Source organism: Loxodonta africana, chromosome 18, assembly GCF_030014295.1.
Source record: "Loxodonta africana isolate mLoxAfr1 chromosome 18, mLoxAfr1.hap2, whole genome shotgun sequence".
Taxonomy (NCBI): Eukaryota; Metazoa; Chordata; class Mammalia; order Proboscidea; family Elephantidae; genus Loxodonta; species Loxodonta africana.
In genome coordinates, this window is record NC_087359.1 from 57151047 (window position 1) to 57164224 (window position 13178).

At 37.5% G+C, this 13178-nt stretch overlaps 2 protein-coding genes across 8 annotated transcripts in view; one reads left to right on the forward strand and one right to left on the reverse strand.

The window, feature by feature from the left end:
* Positions 1-13178, reverse strand: part of NF1 (neurofibromin 1) — a 253009-nt gene that overhangs the window by 68415 nt on the left and 171416 nt on the right. The gene's annotated exons all lie outside the window — the stretch shown is intronic.
* On the forward strand, positions 12-8363 carry OMG (oligodendrocyte myelin glycoprotein). The gene is made up of 2 exons (XM_064271441.1): positions 12-278; positions 6686-8363. The coding sequence occupies exons 1-2, from the start codon at positions 243-245 to the stop codon at positions 8012-8014; spliced, it is 1365 nt and encodes a 454-aa protein (XP_064127511.1). The 5' UTR covers positions 12-242; the 3' UTR covers positions 8015-8363.

Genomic DNA, 13178 nt, shown 5'->3' on the forward strand with positions numbered 1-13178 from the left:
TCAACTTGAATAAAGTGCTAACATCTCTAAACTTCAAAAAGCTCCTAAATACAGAGAGAAAAGATCCACACGCACAACAGAAGAATGTGTAAAACAGACATTCACAGAAGAAAAATGAAAATGGTCCTTTAAAAACATATGTAAAGATATACAACCTCTCTCGTAATGAGGTACACTTTTGAGTTATACCAAGATACTACTTACCCATCAGAATGACATAATTCAAAAGTTCAACAAAGTCTATGGTACAGCTATGCAGAAACAGACATAGCCTGCTGGTAAGGACTACAAAATGGTATAGTTTATGGAAAAGAAATTGGGTTATATCCAGAAAAATTCCAAATGTATTTACCTTTGTATCCAACAATCCTACTTCTGGGAATTTTTCTCAAAGATTCGTTGGCAAAAATATGAAAGTACTTAGGTGCAAGGTTATTCACTGCAACACTATTTGTAATAGCAAAAGACAGGAAACTCAGATGCCCATCAGCAGGGAACTGGTTGAATAAACCATGGTACATTCCCATATGCAGTACTATGTTGCTGTTGTTGTTGCTAGGTGCTGTCGAGTCGATTCCAACTCATAGCGACCCTATGCATAACAGAACAAAACACTGCCCGGTCCTGCACCATCCTCACAATTGTTGTTATCCTTGAGCACACTGTTGCAGCCACTGTGTCAATCCACCTCGTTGAGGGTCTTCCTCTTTTCCACTGACCCTGTCTGTACTCTGCCAAGCATGATGTCCTTCTCCAGGGACTGATCCTTCCTGACAACATGTCCAGAGTATGTAAGGCCCAGTCTCACCATCCTTGCTTCTAAGGAGCATTTCTGGTTGTACTTCTTCCCAGACAGATTTGTTCGTCCTTTTGGCAGTCCATGGTATATTCAATATTCTTCACCAACACCACAATTCGAGGGCGTCAGTTCTTCTTCGGTCTTCCTTTTTCATTGTCCAGCTTTCACAGGCATATGATGTGACTGAAAATACCATGGCTTGGGTCGGGCGCACCTTAGTCTTCAAGGTGACATCTTTGCTTTTCAAAACTTTAAAGAGGTCCTTGGTAGCAGATTTGCCCAATGCAACGCGTCTTTTGACTTCTTGACTGCTGCTTCCATGGCTGTTGATTGTGGATCCAAGTAAAACGAAATCCTTGGCAACTTGTAAATTTGAATAATAGTCGCATTAACTGGTCTTCCTTGTAGGCGTATGGATATTATCCTATCACTGACAGCGTTGTACTTCAGGATAGATCTTGAAACGTTCTTTTTGACGATGAATGCAACACCATTCCTCTTCAAGTTGTCATTCCCAGCATAGTAGACTGTATGATTGTCCGATTCAAAAATGGCCAATACCAGTCCATTTCAGCTCACTAATGCCTAGGATATCGATGTTTATGCATTCCATTTCATTTTTGACAACTTCCAATTTTCCTAGATTCACACTTGGTACATTCTAGGTTCCGATCATTAATGGATGTTTGCAGCTGTTTCTTCTCATTTTGAGTCGTGCCACATCAGCAAATGAAGGTCCCGAAAGCTTTACTCCATCCACATCATTAAGGTCGACTCTACTTTGAGGAGGCAGCTCTTCCCCAGTCATCTTTTGAGTGCCTTCCAACCTGGGGGGCTCATCTTCCAGCACTATATCAGACAATGTTCTGCTGCTATTCATAAGGTTTTCACTGACTAATGCTCTCCAGAAGTAGACTGCCGGGTCCTTATTCCTAGTCTGTCTTAGTCGGGAAGCTCAGCTGAAACCTGTCTTCCATGGGTGACCCTGCTGGTATCTGAATACCAGTGGCATAGCTTCCAGCTTCACAGTACGACAAACTGACAGACACGTGGGGAACACAGTACTATATACATCATGAAATTAATGAGTGCAGTGGTCTTCAAAAATATATTACTAAGGAAAAAACCCAACAAGATATACAATAGTATATATAGTAGGATGAAATCTTCTATATAAAAAGGGCTGGGGATAGGAACATATAATACATACACATACAGCAAAAAGAAATACTGTTAAGATACAACCAAAAGCTAATAAAAATAATTATCAATAGGAGGAGGAAGGGAATAGGATGGAAGGGACAGAGAAGTGAGATTTCTCTGAATATACCTTCTTATATAGTTGTGACTTAAGCAATCCCTAAAAACTGAAAAGTAACTGAAATGAACAAACCTAACTTGATGCCAAGTGTTGAGACAAAAATAATAGAGAACAGAATTATTTCGAGTTGCATTAGAACAAAGAATTGACTACTTACCCTTATTGAAATATATTCTAAGGACAAATAAAGCTGCAAAGAAGTCTTACACTTTATTCAGTAGTCTTAATTGTTTGCTACAATAGTGGTAATTCCTCTGAAACTATTGTGGGATAATGCAAATAAGCAATATTGGTAATACTGTTAGGAACCATTTATAGGAAATATGAGGTACAAAATCAAAAAGACAAAACCAGAATAAGAGGCATTCTACAAAACAATTGACTCATGGCAACAAGCTGTTGTTGTTTGTGGCACTAGTCAGTTCCCAACTCATGGTGTCCCCTTGCAATGGAATCAGACAGTTGTGACTCACTGCATTTTCACTGGCTGATTTTCTGAAGGAGATCACCAAGCCTTTCTTCCTAGTCTTAGTCTGGAAGCTCTGTTGAATCTGTTCAGCATCACAGAGACACACAGCCCTCCACTGACAGACATGTGGTGGCTGTGCTTGAGGAGCAGTGGCTGGGAACTGAACCTGAGGCTCCTGCGTGGAAGGCAAAAATTCTACCACTGAGTCACCACTGCCCTCAGCAACAAGATAGAGACATAGGAAAAAAAAAAAAAAGAGGAAGTAGGAAAACGGACTATTTGGATTTTGACCTAATAAGCCGTGTCTTGTGAGTTCTTCCATACTTCTAGAAAGCTTTTACAATATTTTACTCAGTACTCTTAGTTGTTTTCAGCAGGAAATCAAGTCTGAAGAGCCAAACATTAATTACCAAAAAATGGACAACATAAAACTTTCATCCTCAAATAAGTACAACGAGTGTTACCGACTTAAGAAGTAAAGGTAAACTGGTCAGGTTTCCAAACTGTTGATGAGCATGGGACAACTGTTCCTGGCAGGTAATCTGTCACAGGTTTCACAATGTTGGGGCAATACATATTCTGGACATTGTGTTTCACGGAAGAGTATGTTAATTAATTTATTGCTCAGTCTAGAAAATAGTAGTTGCCTCAATAGTTGTAATTTTTGACTTGACAGAGTTATCTTTAAAAAAGAAAATATTTTAATGTGCCACATCCAGAAATGTTGTATTTCTGAATAATATTTAAAATAAGTTATAACAAACTTAAGGCTCCAAAATTATTTTTTGAAGTAATAATAATATCCTATTATTTTATTTCAACATAATTTCTAAAAGCATAAGATAAAAACAGATTGCTGTAATTCTAATAAATTTAAAAGGTTCTGTTTTTCTTCTTGAGAATTTTAAAATAATCTTGTAATAATAGGAAGCAACCTGGTAGGTCCCCAAACTTGAACTGAACAACACTGTCAGTACTGCTGTATTAGAATTTTCAATTATATGCAGCAGAATCTAAACCTGATATAGCCTGAACCCAAATACATCTGCATTCATTAGTTAATGAAATAACATGTCGTTTCTTTTAAACAAAAGTACTGGCAAGTATAATGGAACTAGATAACTACTTCCACACTGACGTAGTGAGGCTTACTGAAATTAAAAGCAAAGATTTTAAGTGTTTGGTAAATTGACCCTCAGTCACATTCCTTGAACTGTAATAGTGTATGTACTAGATCAAGTAGAAATCTAAATGTCAAAGCAATCATTATTTCCTATTTCCACAAAGGGACAACATTGCTGAATGTGTTTTTTTTTTTTTTAAGCACTATGATTGATGGCTGGTTTCTAAAATCCACAGAAAGAATCTTATTAAGAGCCCACAGCTGAACCCTCAAAGTAAAGCGAGAATAAAGTACCTAATCAATATAAATTTCCACTGTTGCAGAGTTTTAAAAAGTAGATGATTCTTCAAGGAACATTAATTTTATACAAAAGAGACTCCTACTGTATAGTTTCTTTTCTAATAAGCTTCAAATTTTAATACAACGAATTCTATTTGGAGTAAAAGTCAAATAATGCAAATGTGATTTAGAGAAAAACAAAAGATTTAGTAGCTAGGCTTAACGGGACTTTTCTTACAAATAATGTGCTAATAACTGCTATCTTTTAATGGTAACAATTTGGCAATGAAAACAACATTTTATTTTTCTTTTCTAAAATAAACTTGCCAATTCTGAAATTAGCGGATCTGAGTTTTAACAAATTATTTACACAATCAATCCAATAAAGAGGGGACCAGAAACTATCATAAATCTGATCTCATTTTATAAAACTCGTGACCAAAGTCTTCCTTTTTATATTATTTCATGTAATTTTAAAACCATAAATAGATTTCCTCAGAAAGATAAAATGTCAAGCACTCTGAAGAAATCACTCAAAATTGATATTGCTACCTTTAAAACGAAATCAAACGATCATTCATAGCCACTCACCATCCAAAGTAAATTTCCTGAAGAAAAATTCCTTAACCCAAGACATAAAGTATGTTTATTATACAATATAAATTGGTAACTGAAAACCTAAGATGCTCACTGTTTTACAATGTAGCCTAGCTTGTGTGTACCTGGGTCAAATGACCCTTTGTTTCATGAAGATGAAGACAAAGTCATCATATTTAAGTAATTCTGTACCTTCTTAAGGAAGCCTTGTGGTGTAGTGATTAAGTGCTACGGCTGCTAACCAAAAGGCTGGCCCTTCAAATCCATCAAGGTGCTCCCTGGAAACTCTATGTGGCAGTTCTACTCTGCCCCACAGGGTCTCTTGGAGTTGGAATCGACTGGACGGCAATGGGTTTTTTTTTTTTCTTGGTACCTCCTAAAGAGCCTTGGTGGCACAGCAGTTAAGAGCTTGGCTACTAACCAAAAGGTTGGTAGTTTGAATCTACCAGCTGCTCTTGGAAACCCTATGGGGCAGTTCTACTTTGTCCTATAGGGTCACTACGAGTTGGAATCGACTTGGTGGCTGCGGGTTTGGTTTTGGTACCTCTTAAAAGGGAATGTAAAACATTTAAGTGGTTGGTAAATTTGAAAAGCTGATTAAATACACAGTAATCGGAATCGACTTGACGGCAACGGGTTTGGTTTTCTTGGTAATCATAAGTTAGGTGAGTACATAAAAATCAAAGACTGTATTATGATATTAAAAAGGAGGCTTATGTTATAGTACATGACAGTTATACCACATTAGAAAAGAACCTAAAAAAGCAGGAATCAAAAAAAAAACTAAAATCTTGGAAAATTCTCCAAGTGCAAGAACAAACTCATTTTCAACATGTAAAAAGAATGGACAGTAGAGGCATTAAAAAGAACCAATAATTCTTAACAACGGAAATGTTAAAATGTGAAACCCAAGCTCAGACAAATACATAGATATGAGTAAGGGCCAGATCTAATGTGCATGCTATAGCAAATCTGAGATATATAAATAACACTCAACGCTGTAAATTAAAAAAAACTGTCCATTTTCTTGCGTGTGTACCCCTTGCAATAAATTTGAGTCAGCACCAATGACAGCTCTGCAGTCCTCCTATGTGGTACTGATCAGGTGGCTGCAGAGCTTCAGCTCACAGCAACACAGTGCAGCTGAGCAGGCGAGCACAGCCCACAGCCAGGAACGGTTTCTGCTCTCCAGAGCAAGGCGGCCTTTAAGCTTAAGTTTCTCGGAGACATGAGATGCTGATGTTGAAGACGACACTATGGTAAGCTGTTCTTTAAAATCAGTAAAAGACCAACTCCAGAATCTTTTTCTGTTTTTTAAGAAAAAGTGAACCTTAGGGTTGAATATGTATTCAATAGCAAGTGCATGCACCAGAAATTTGCTGCAGTGTCAGTTGAGGGATTTCTTTTTAATATCCATTCACTTCGTAAATAGGCACAGTTTTTCTTTAGAATCTGCACTGAAATATACAGGAAAACATCATTTTGTAAAATGTGAGGTTTAAAGGTATGGTGTTGGGCTGGATTTTTCAAATGCCTTGAAATGTTTTACAAGGATATGTTTATCCCAAAAAGACAAAGATGAGATTTCAAAGTACTGCTTTAATATCTAAATAAAATTTCACCCTACTACACACACATTGACTATTACATTACTGCAGAGATTTTTTTTTTTTAAATCTAAAAACAGAGACACGACAGCCATTTTTTTTCCCATCCAAGAAAAGATTATTGAAAATAGCAATACCTTAAGATTCCAACTCTTTTATTTGCAGAGAATGTCATTTTATAATATTAAAGCTCTGGTAAGATGAATAAGAAAGACTATAGTTAAAAAAAAAAAAAAGGAGGTAAAAAGGGGAGTGAAATGCAGGAGAGCAGGGGGAAGAGCCTCTCTCCCCACCACATAGCCCCAGTTGAGGGATTAAGCGTTTGGACTATAAATGAAGGGGAGCTTTGTTAGTTTAATCACTGGAACAATTATAAAAGGACTCAACAACAACGAGGTTTATTGAAAATTTTGCCTAATGCTAATTGACCCATGCAGATGCCTAAATTGTATTTGCATATTAAAAGAAGGGTGTATCTGTTTATTTCCAGGCTTTGATGGAATATCAGATATTGAAAATGTCTCCCTGCCTGTTCGTCCTTCTGTTTCTCACACCTGGTATTTCATGCATTTGTCCTCTCCAATGTACATGCACAGAAAGGCACAGGCATGTGGACTGTTCAGGCAGAAACTTGACTACATTACCATCTGGACTGCAAGAGAATATTATACATTTAAATCTGTCTTATAACCATTTTACTGATCTGCATAACCAGTTAACCCAATACACCAATCTGAGGACCCTCGACATTTCAAACAACAGGCTGGTAAGCCTACCTGCTCAGTTACCCCGGTCACTCTGGAACATGTCTGCTGCTAACAACAACATTAAACTTCTTGACAAATCTGATACTGCATATCAGTGGAACCTTAAATATCTGGATGTGTCTAAGAATATGCTGGAAAAGGTTGTCCTCATTAAAAATACACTAAGAAGTCTTGAGGTTCTCAATCTCAGTAGTAACAAACTTTGGACAGTTCCAACCAACATGCCTTCCAAACTCCATGTCGTGGACCTGTCTAACAATTCCTTGACACAAATCCTTCCAGGAACATTAATAAACCTGAGAAATCTTACACATCTTTATCTGCACAACAATAAGTTCACATTCATTCCAGATCAAGCTTTTGATCAACTCTTACAGTTGCAAGAGATAACGCTTTACAATAATAGGTGGTCATGTGACCACAAACAAAATATTACGTACTTATTAAAGTGGATGATGGAAACAAAAGCCCATGTGATAGGGACTACCTGCTCTAACCAAATATCATCTCTGAAGGAACATAACATATACCCCACACCTTCTGGAGTTACTTCAAGCTTCTTCACTTTCAATGGGATACAGAGAGTGGACACCACTAACTCTCTGAGTATGGTAACTCAACCCAAAGTGACCAAAATACCCAAACAGTATCGAACAAGGGAAACAACGTTTGGTGCCACCCTAAGCAAAGACACTGCCTTTACTAGCGCTGATAGGGCTTTCATGCCCTATCCAGAAGGTACATCCACAGAAACGATCAAATCACACGAAGCAGCAGCTGCAACTCTAACTATTCATCTCCAAAATGGAATGGTTACAAACACGAGCCTCACTAGCTCAACAAAATCATCCCCGACACCCATGACCCTAAGTATCACTAGTGGCATGCCAAGTAATTTCTCTGAAATGCCTCAACAAAGCACAACCCTTACCTTACGGAGGGAAGAAACAACCACAAACGTAAAGACTCACTCACCTTCCATGGCACATGTCTGGAAAGTAAATCCTTCATTTCTCTTAATGCTCAATGCTGTGGTCATGCTGGCTGTCTGAGGGTCTGCATTTTCTGAAATTAATGAAAGAACTCCTCCCTGATGTATAGTTGGGAAAATATGCCCCTATCTAACCAGTGATGCAAGCTGTATTAAGTACTCAAGAAAGCCAGTCTTACAATTCTGATTCTGATATAAATGAAGTAACTTGTCTTAAATAAAAGAAATGCACAATGTCTTGGTACTTGCTGCTATTTTACTGTCTTAAGTAAAACTAATGAATCTTTTTTTTAAATGAAATGTTTTCTTTTTAAGGCTTCAATTTATTGCACAAAATATAAAGCATCTAAACTTTAATATGTATTTTATGTATGTTTACACTGTCACATCTGGGGAAAAAAATAAAAGGTCTATGCTAATAACTGTGTCATCTGGCTTTCTAGTCATACCCATTTAACCTACCCAGCAGAATCCAAATGACCCAGCCATTTTTGTTCTAGGGTACCTTAGCACAGTCTCTAAGGCAGAGGACATGTTGGAAGCATCCAAGGATGCTGCCACTAAAGCACAACTGTGGCTGCCATACCGTGAACGGTTATGCCACATCACTATTTTACACACAAGCCGTAATTGTTTTAAATCTAAATGATGTCCTGCTTCTGAGGAACTCTTGGCTACTTTACAGATCATATAATGAACAAAAGCTCTTCAAAAAGCTAGAATACACTAGGCTTTGCATCTTAATAAGGAAGTTTAATGGCTTTGTTTTTTGCACTTAAGAAAAGTATAAGAAAACACATTAAAATGAAAAATATTAGTCTAAAGAAATGTAAAGGAGCAATTTTAGTGCATATTTAACCCAAAACCCACTGCCGTCGAGTCGATTCCGACTCATAGCGACCCTATAGGACAGAGTAGAACTGCCCCGTAGAGTTTCCAAGGAGCGCCTGGCGGATTTCAACTGCTGACCTCTTGGTTAGCAGCTGTAGCACTTAACCACTACGCCACCAGGGTTTCCAACAGACCATACACTAGTGGAAATTTTAAGTACTAACAAATTAATAGCCTGTTACGTGCAGGAGAGGAAAAATTGTCATTTGTACATTAGAAGCTAGAAGGTAACTTACCTGAATTAAAAATAAGACTAGGGTAAAACTGTGGGGTCTAACAAATATGGGCTGGGCAGTACTGAGGAAGCAGGGGGAGAAAAAGGAGAGGCGTAAGGTCGGGATTCATCTGGTACACAAGCAGGTGAGGAATCCCATAACGTGGAGAACAGGACTAGCACTGACTAAATCAAACCCATTGCCGTTGAGTCAATTCTGACTCATAGAGACCTTACAGGACAGAGGAGAACTGCCCCATAGGGTTTCCAAGGAGCGGCTGGTGGATCTGAACTGTCAACCTTTAGCAGCCGAGTACTTAACCACTATACCACCAGGACTGATTAGGGTACTCCAAATCAAACTCCATGGGGCCTCCAACTACAATATAAATATAAAAATGTGAAAACCACTTTATGAATTAGGGACAAACGTAAGTAATAACCAAAAATCAGAAAAAGAAACCTTGAAATAAAGCTAAGCTAAAAACTAAGAAAGCATAATTGAAGTGGGTGAAGCCACAAATGAGCTATTTAGTTTGTGGAGCATAAGGAAGAATCTAATTCTTAGATTTGGGAAAAGAGTACCGGAAGAAATTTCATATGCTCCTTCCTAATAAATTTTAAAATTAAGATAACCTTCTTTCCTGATTTGGGAACATTTTTTTTTCAAAGAAAAAAAGTTAATAACCTTCTTACATGTACTTTTTTTTTTCTTTCCCCTTTTTATGGACCAGGCTTATGAAAAAGTACTATTAAGCTTCAGTAAAACAATTCCTCTCTTATGCTATCAGTATAGTGGCTCTTGAGCATTTTTCTGCCTCAGAAAGCCTAACGTGCTCACTATGTCAGGGAATCTCACCGTGAAGAAAAGGGATAATTTGAAAAAGTCTCCTAAATGATTTTAAACTGTATATCCTCTCCAAATGAGCAAGCTGTCCCTACTCCTTCCCAATCACTCATCTAGAACCTTCACCATCCATGATAGAGGCTAACTGCTTAGATAATCCCTACTCTATCACACTCTCTTGGTTTACTTTAAAAACTATATATCCTGAGTTCCACAGGGAGTAGGTTTCTTAGAAGTAACTGTCTTTCGCTTTGAGGGTGCCAAAAATTCAAAACTGTCTTAGAAATTCTATGGGGAAAAGTGACAAGAAAGTGAAATTATGAATTACAGCATTAGCAGCACCTATGGATTACGCCAATTCCACTGACATGTCTACAAAATGCAGGGGAAAAACTTCGAAAATTTTTGAGTACAACATATGGCAACTACTCAGACTCTTAAGTCTTCAGAAAGAAGTATTATCTAGCCTTAAAACAAATTAGATAATACTTCCTTCTAAGGAAATTATGTTCCGATCATTATTAATGGAGGAGGACTCATCATTTGCCATTAAGACAAGTACTACTGTATTACTGGGCTCCACAAACATTTTAAAATGTGTTAGTCCTTGGCATCCACCTATCAAGCTCATCAGAAGTATCTTAAACACTACGTTATTTAATCAATGTGTTCTGGTGCATAAAAAAGAGTAGTATACTTGGCACACAGTGGATAAACCATATTCTTTATTTGTTGTTGTGAAGTGAATGTTTAAGGTACTGTGCAAATTTAAACAAGAAAAGGAACTCCTACAATGTGCTTTCTAAAGTAAGACTGGCAATGAATGAAGAGCCTGCAGAATTAATGTGACTGCATATGTAATTTAGAATGTCAATGGTTTTTAACATTACAGTCAAATCAATTAACTTTTTTTCAGAATAGTAGTAATCAGTAGTTGTTTATGGAGTCCTAGAAGAGATAGTAGTATTACACACAAACACACACACCCTCCCCCACGCCTAAAGAGGCTCAGCTGTGTTTTATAAGTAACTTTTGGTTCTTGGTAAACAGGACACTCACCTGTCAGGAAGATCCAAATTAAAAAGCAAATACAGTGCGGGACAGAGCAGTGGTAAAGAGTATGTGCTCTGGTTCAGAGGATCTAGGCCTAAATCTTGCCTCTGCACTTCTGAGCTGTACAACCCTGGACACTGCTCTAAGTCAGTTTCCTCACCTATTAAACGAGAACATCTCATAGCGGTTTTCTTCTGAGGATTAAATGACATTATTCACATGAAGCCTCATCACAGTGTCTTGGCCCACCCACATTCCTATGTGCAGTAAATGCTGCTGCTGCTGTTGGAATTTTATTATTATACCTGTACATCCAAGCCCAGTGCTATGACCCTGACTGAATTCTAGAGGGTGGAAGAATAGGGAATCAAAGGATGTTTTCTTCAGCCCCTGCTCCTCCATCCTCCAGAACTGAGGTTCAGATACTAGTTTAACAAGGACCCAGAAGAAAATCAGAGAAATATTCGCTTATCACACCAGAGTGAAAAGATGTCTTCTTTGGTGAAATTAAAAGCCTGCAACTACGTGCTACTCAATAATCTTCCATAACAATGCTGGGAAGCAAAAGCAAATTCCTTGGGCTGACAAAAATGTCAGACAAAAGTCAACCTCAAATCTTTCATAAGATTATTTCTTATAAAATACATTATAAGAACTAGGTAAGGAACGACATCATGTATTGCAAACCACCAATAAATATTATACTTAGTGAAAATTAAGTCATATTTCTATAAAATCAGAACCACCAAGGATGAACACAATTGCCAATATTTTTAACATTATCTGCAGAGTACCATGACAAGAAACAGAACAGATATGATTATATCAATACATGAAATAATTGTCTATCCAAAGGATTCTTCAGGAAAACTCAGAAGAAAAATTTTAAATAGCTAACAACAAAATAAAAGTGACAACATCAATGGTTTTCTCATATACTGGCAACAAATAATCAGAAAACAAGGGGATGAGAGGAAAGATACTATGCACAACGTCAACAATAACCCAAAAGATACATTTCTAAGACATAACATTCACATGAAATGTGCAGGGCCAAATGGGGAAAAGCTAAAAAACGCTAATGAGAGGTAAAAACCAAGACCTGATGAGAGGATAAATGAAGGTCTCTCCATTCATGCATTCATTCACTCATTTATTGACTCAACAAGTCTTTTTTCAGCACCTGGGAAGTACCAGGCAGAAGGCTAAGTACAGGAGACACACTTTGACTGGATATTGTAAAACTGCAACGGATTTCAATATAATTTATGGATTAAGCCAACTCTGATAAACATTTCAATGAGATTATTTTCAGGATACAACATAAAATATTTAAGTTCATCTGGAAAAACAAACAAACAAGAACAGAAAAAGAAGAAACAGGCATTCTAGCCTTTGTTGAGAGGGAAACATACTAGCTATAACAATTAAGACAGAATAGCAATGGCATAAAAATGGAAATGAAGATAACAATACTGAAACGATAGCACAATTACAGCACAGTGCACATAAGAACTCAATATATGATAAAGTTCTGTTTATTGGTTGTATAATCTTGAGCAAATTAGCTCTCTGTACCTCCATTTCCTCACAGGGTTGTTCTGAGGGAAGAAACAAGATAATATATGTAAATTGTTTAAAACACTGCCTAGCACGTAGTCAATTCTCAAACATTCTTAGATTTAAAATCCAAACCCATTGCTGTCAAGTTGAATTCCAACTCATAGTACAACTGCCCTGTATGGTTTCCAAGGCTGTAAATCTTTACAGAGGCAGGCTGCCACACCTTCTCCCGTGGAGTGGCTGGTGGGTTCAAACCGCCAGCCTTTTGGTTAGCAGCCGAACACTTTAACCACTGTGCTACCAGGGCTCCTTATAAAGCCACTGCCATGGAATCAATTCCAATTCATAGTGACCCTATAGGACAGAGCAGAATTGCCACATACGGTTTCCCGAGGTCAAAATGTTTACAGAAGCAGATTGCCACATCTTTCTCCCTAGGAGTGGCTGGTGGGTTAGAACCACCAAATATTCAGTTAGCAGCTGAGTGCTTAACCACTGTGCCACCAGGGCTCCTTATTCTTAGAGTTAGAGGAAAAAATCACAAATCAAAGAGGAAGGGAAAAATTCAATAAACAGTGCTAGGAAAACTGGAAAATAGTGAGTTAAAAAAAGATAACATTAAAAAATGAAGTCATAAGGTCAGCAGAAGAATATTTA

Excerpts from the sequence above, each read along its gene's own strand:
- OMG (XM_064271441.1), top strand. The coding sequence starts at position 243 with ATGGTACAGCTATGCAGAAACAGACATAGCCTGCTG. Across the intron at positions 279-6,685 it reads GAAACAGACATAGCCTGCTG|GCTTTGATGGAATATCAGAT; the intron begins GTAAGGACTACA and ends GTTTATTTCCAG.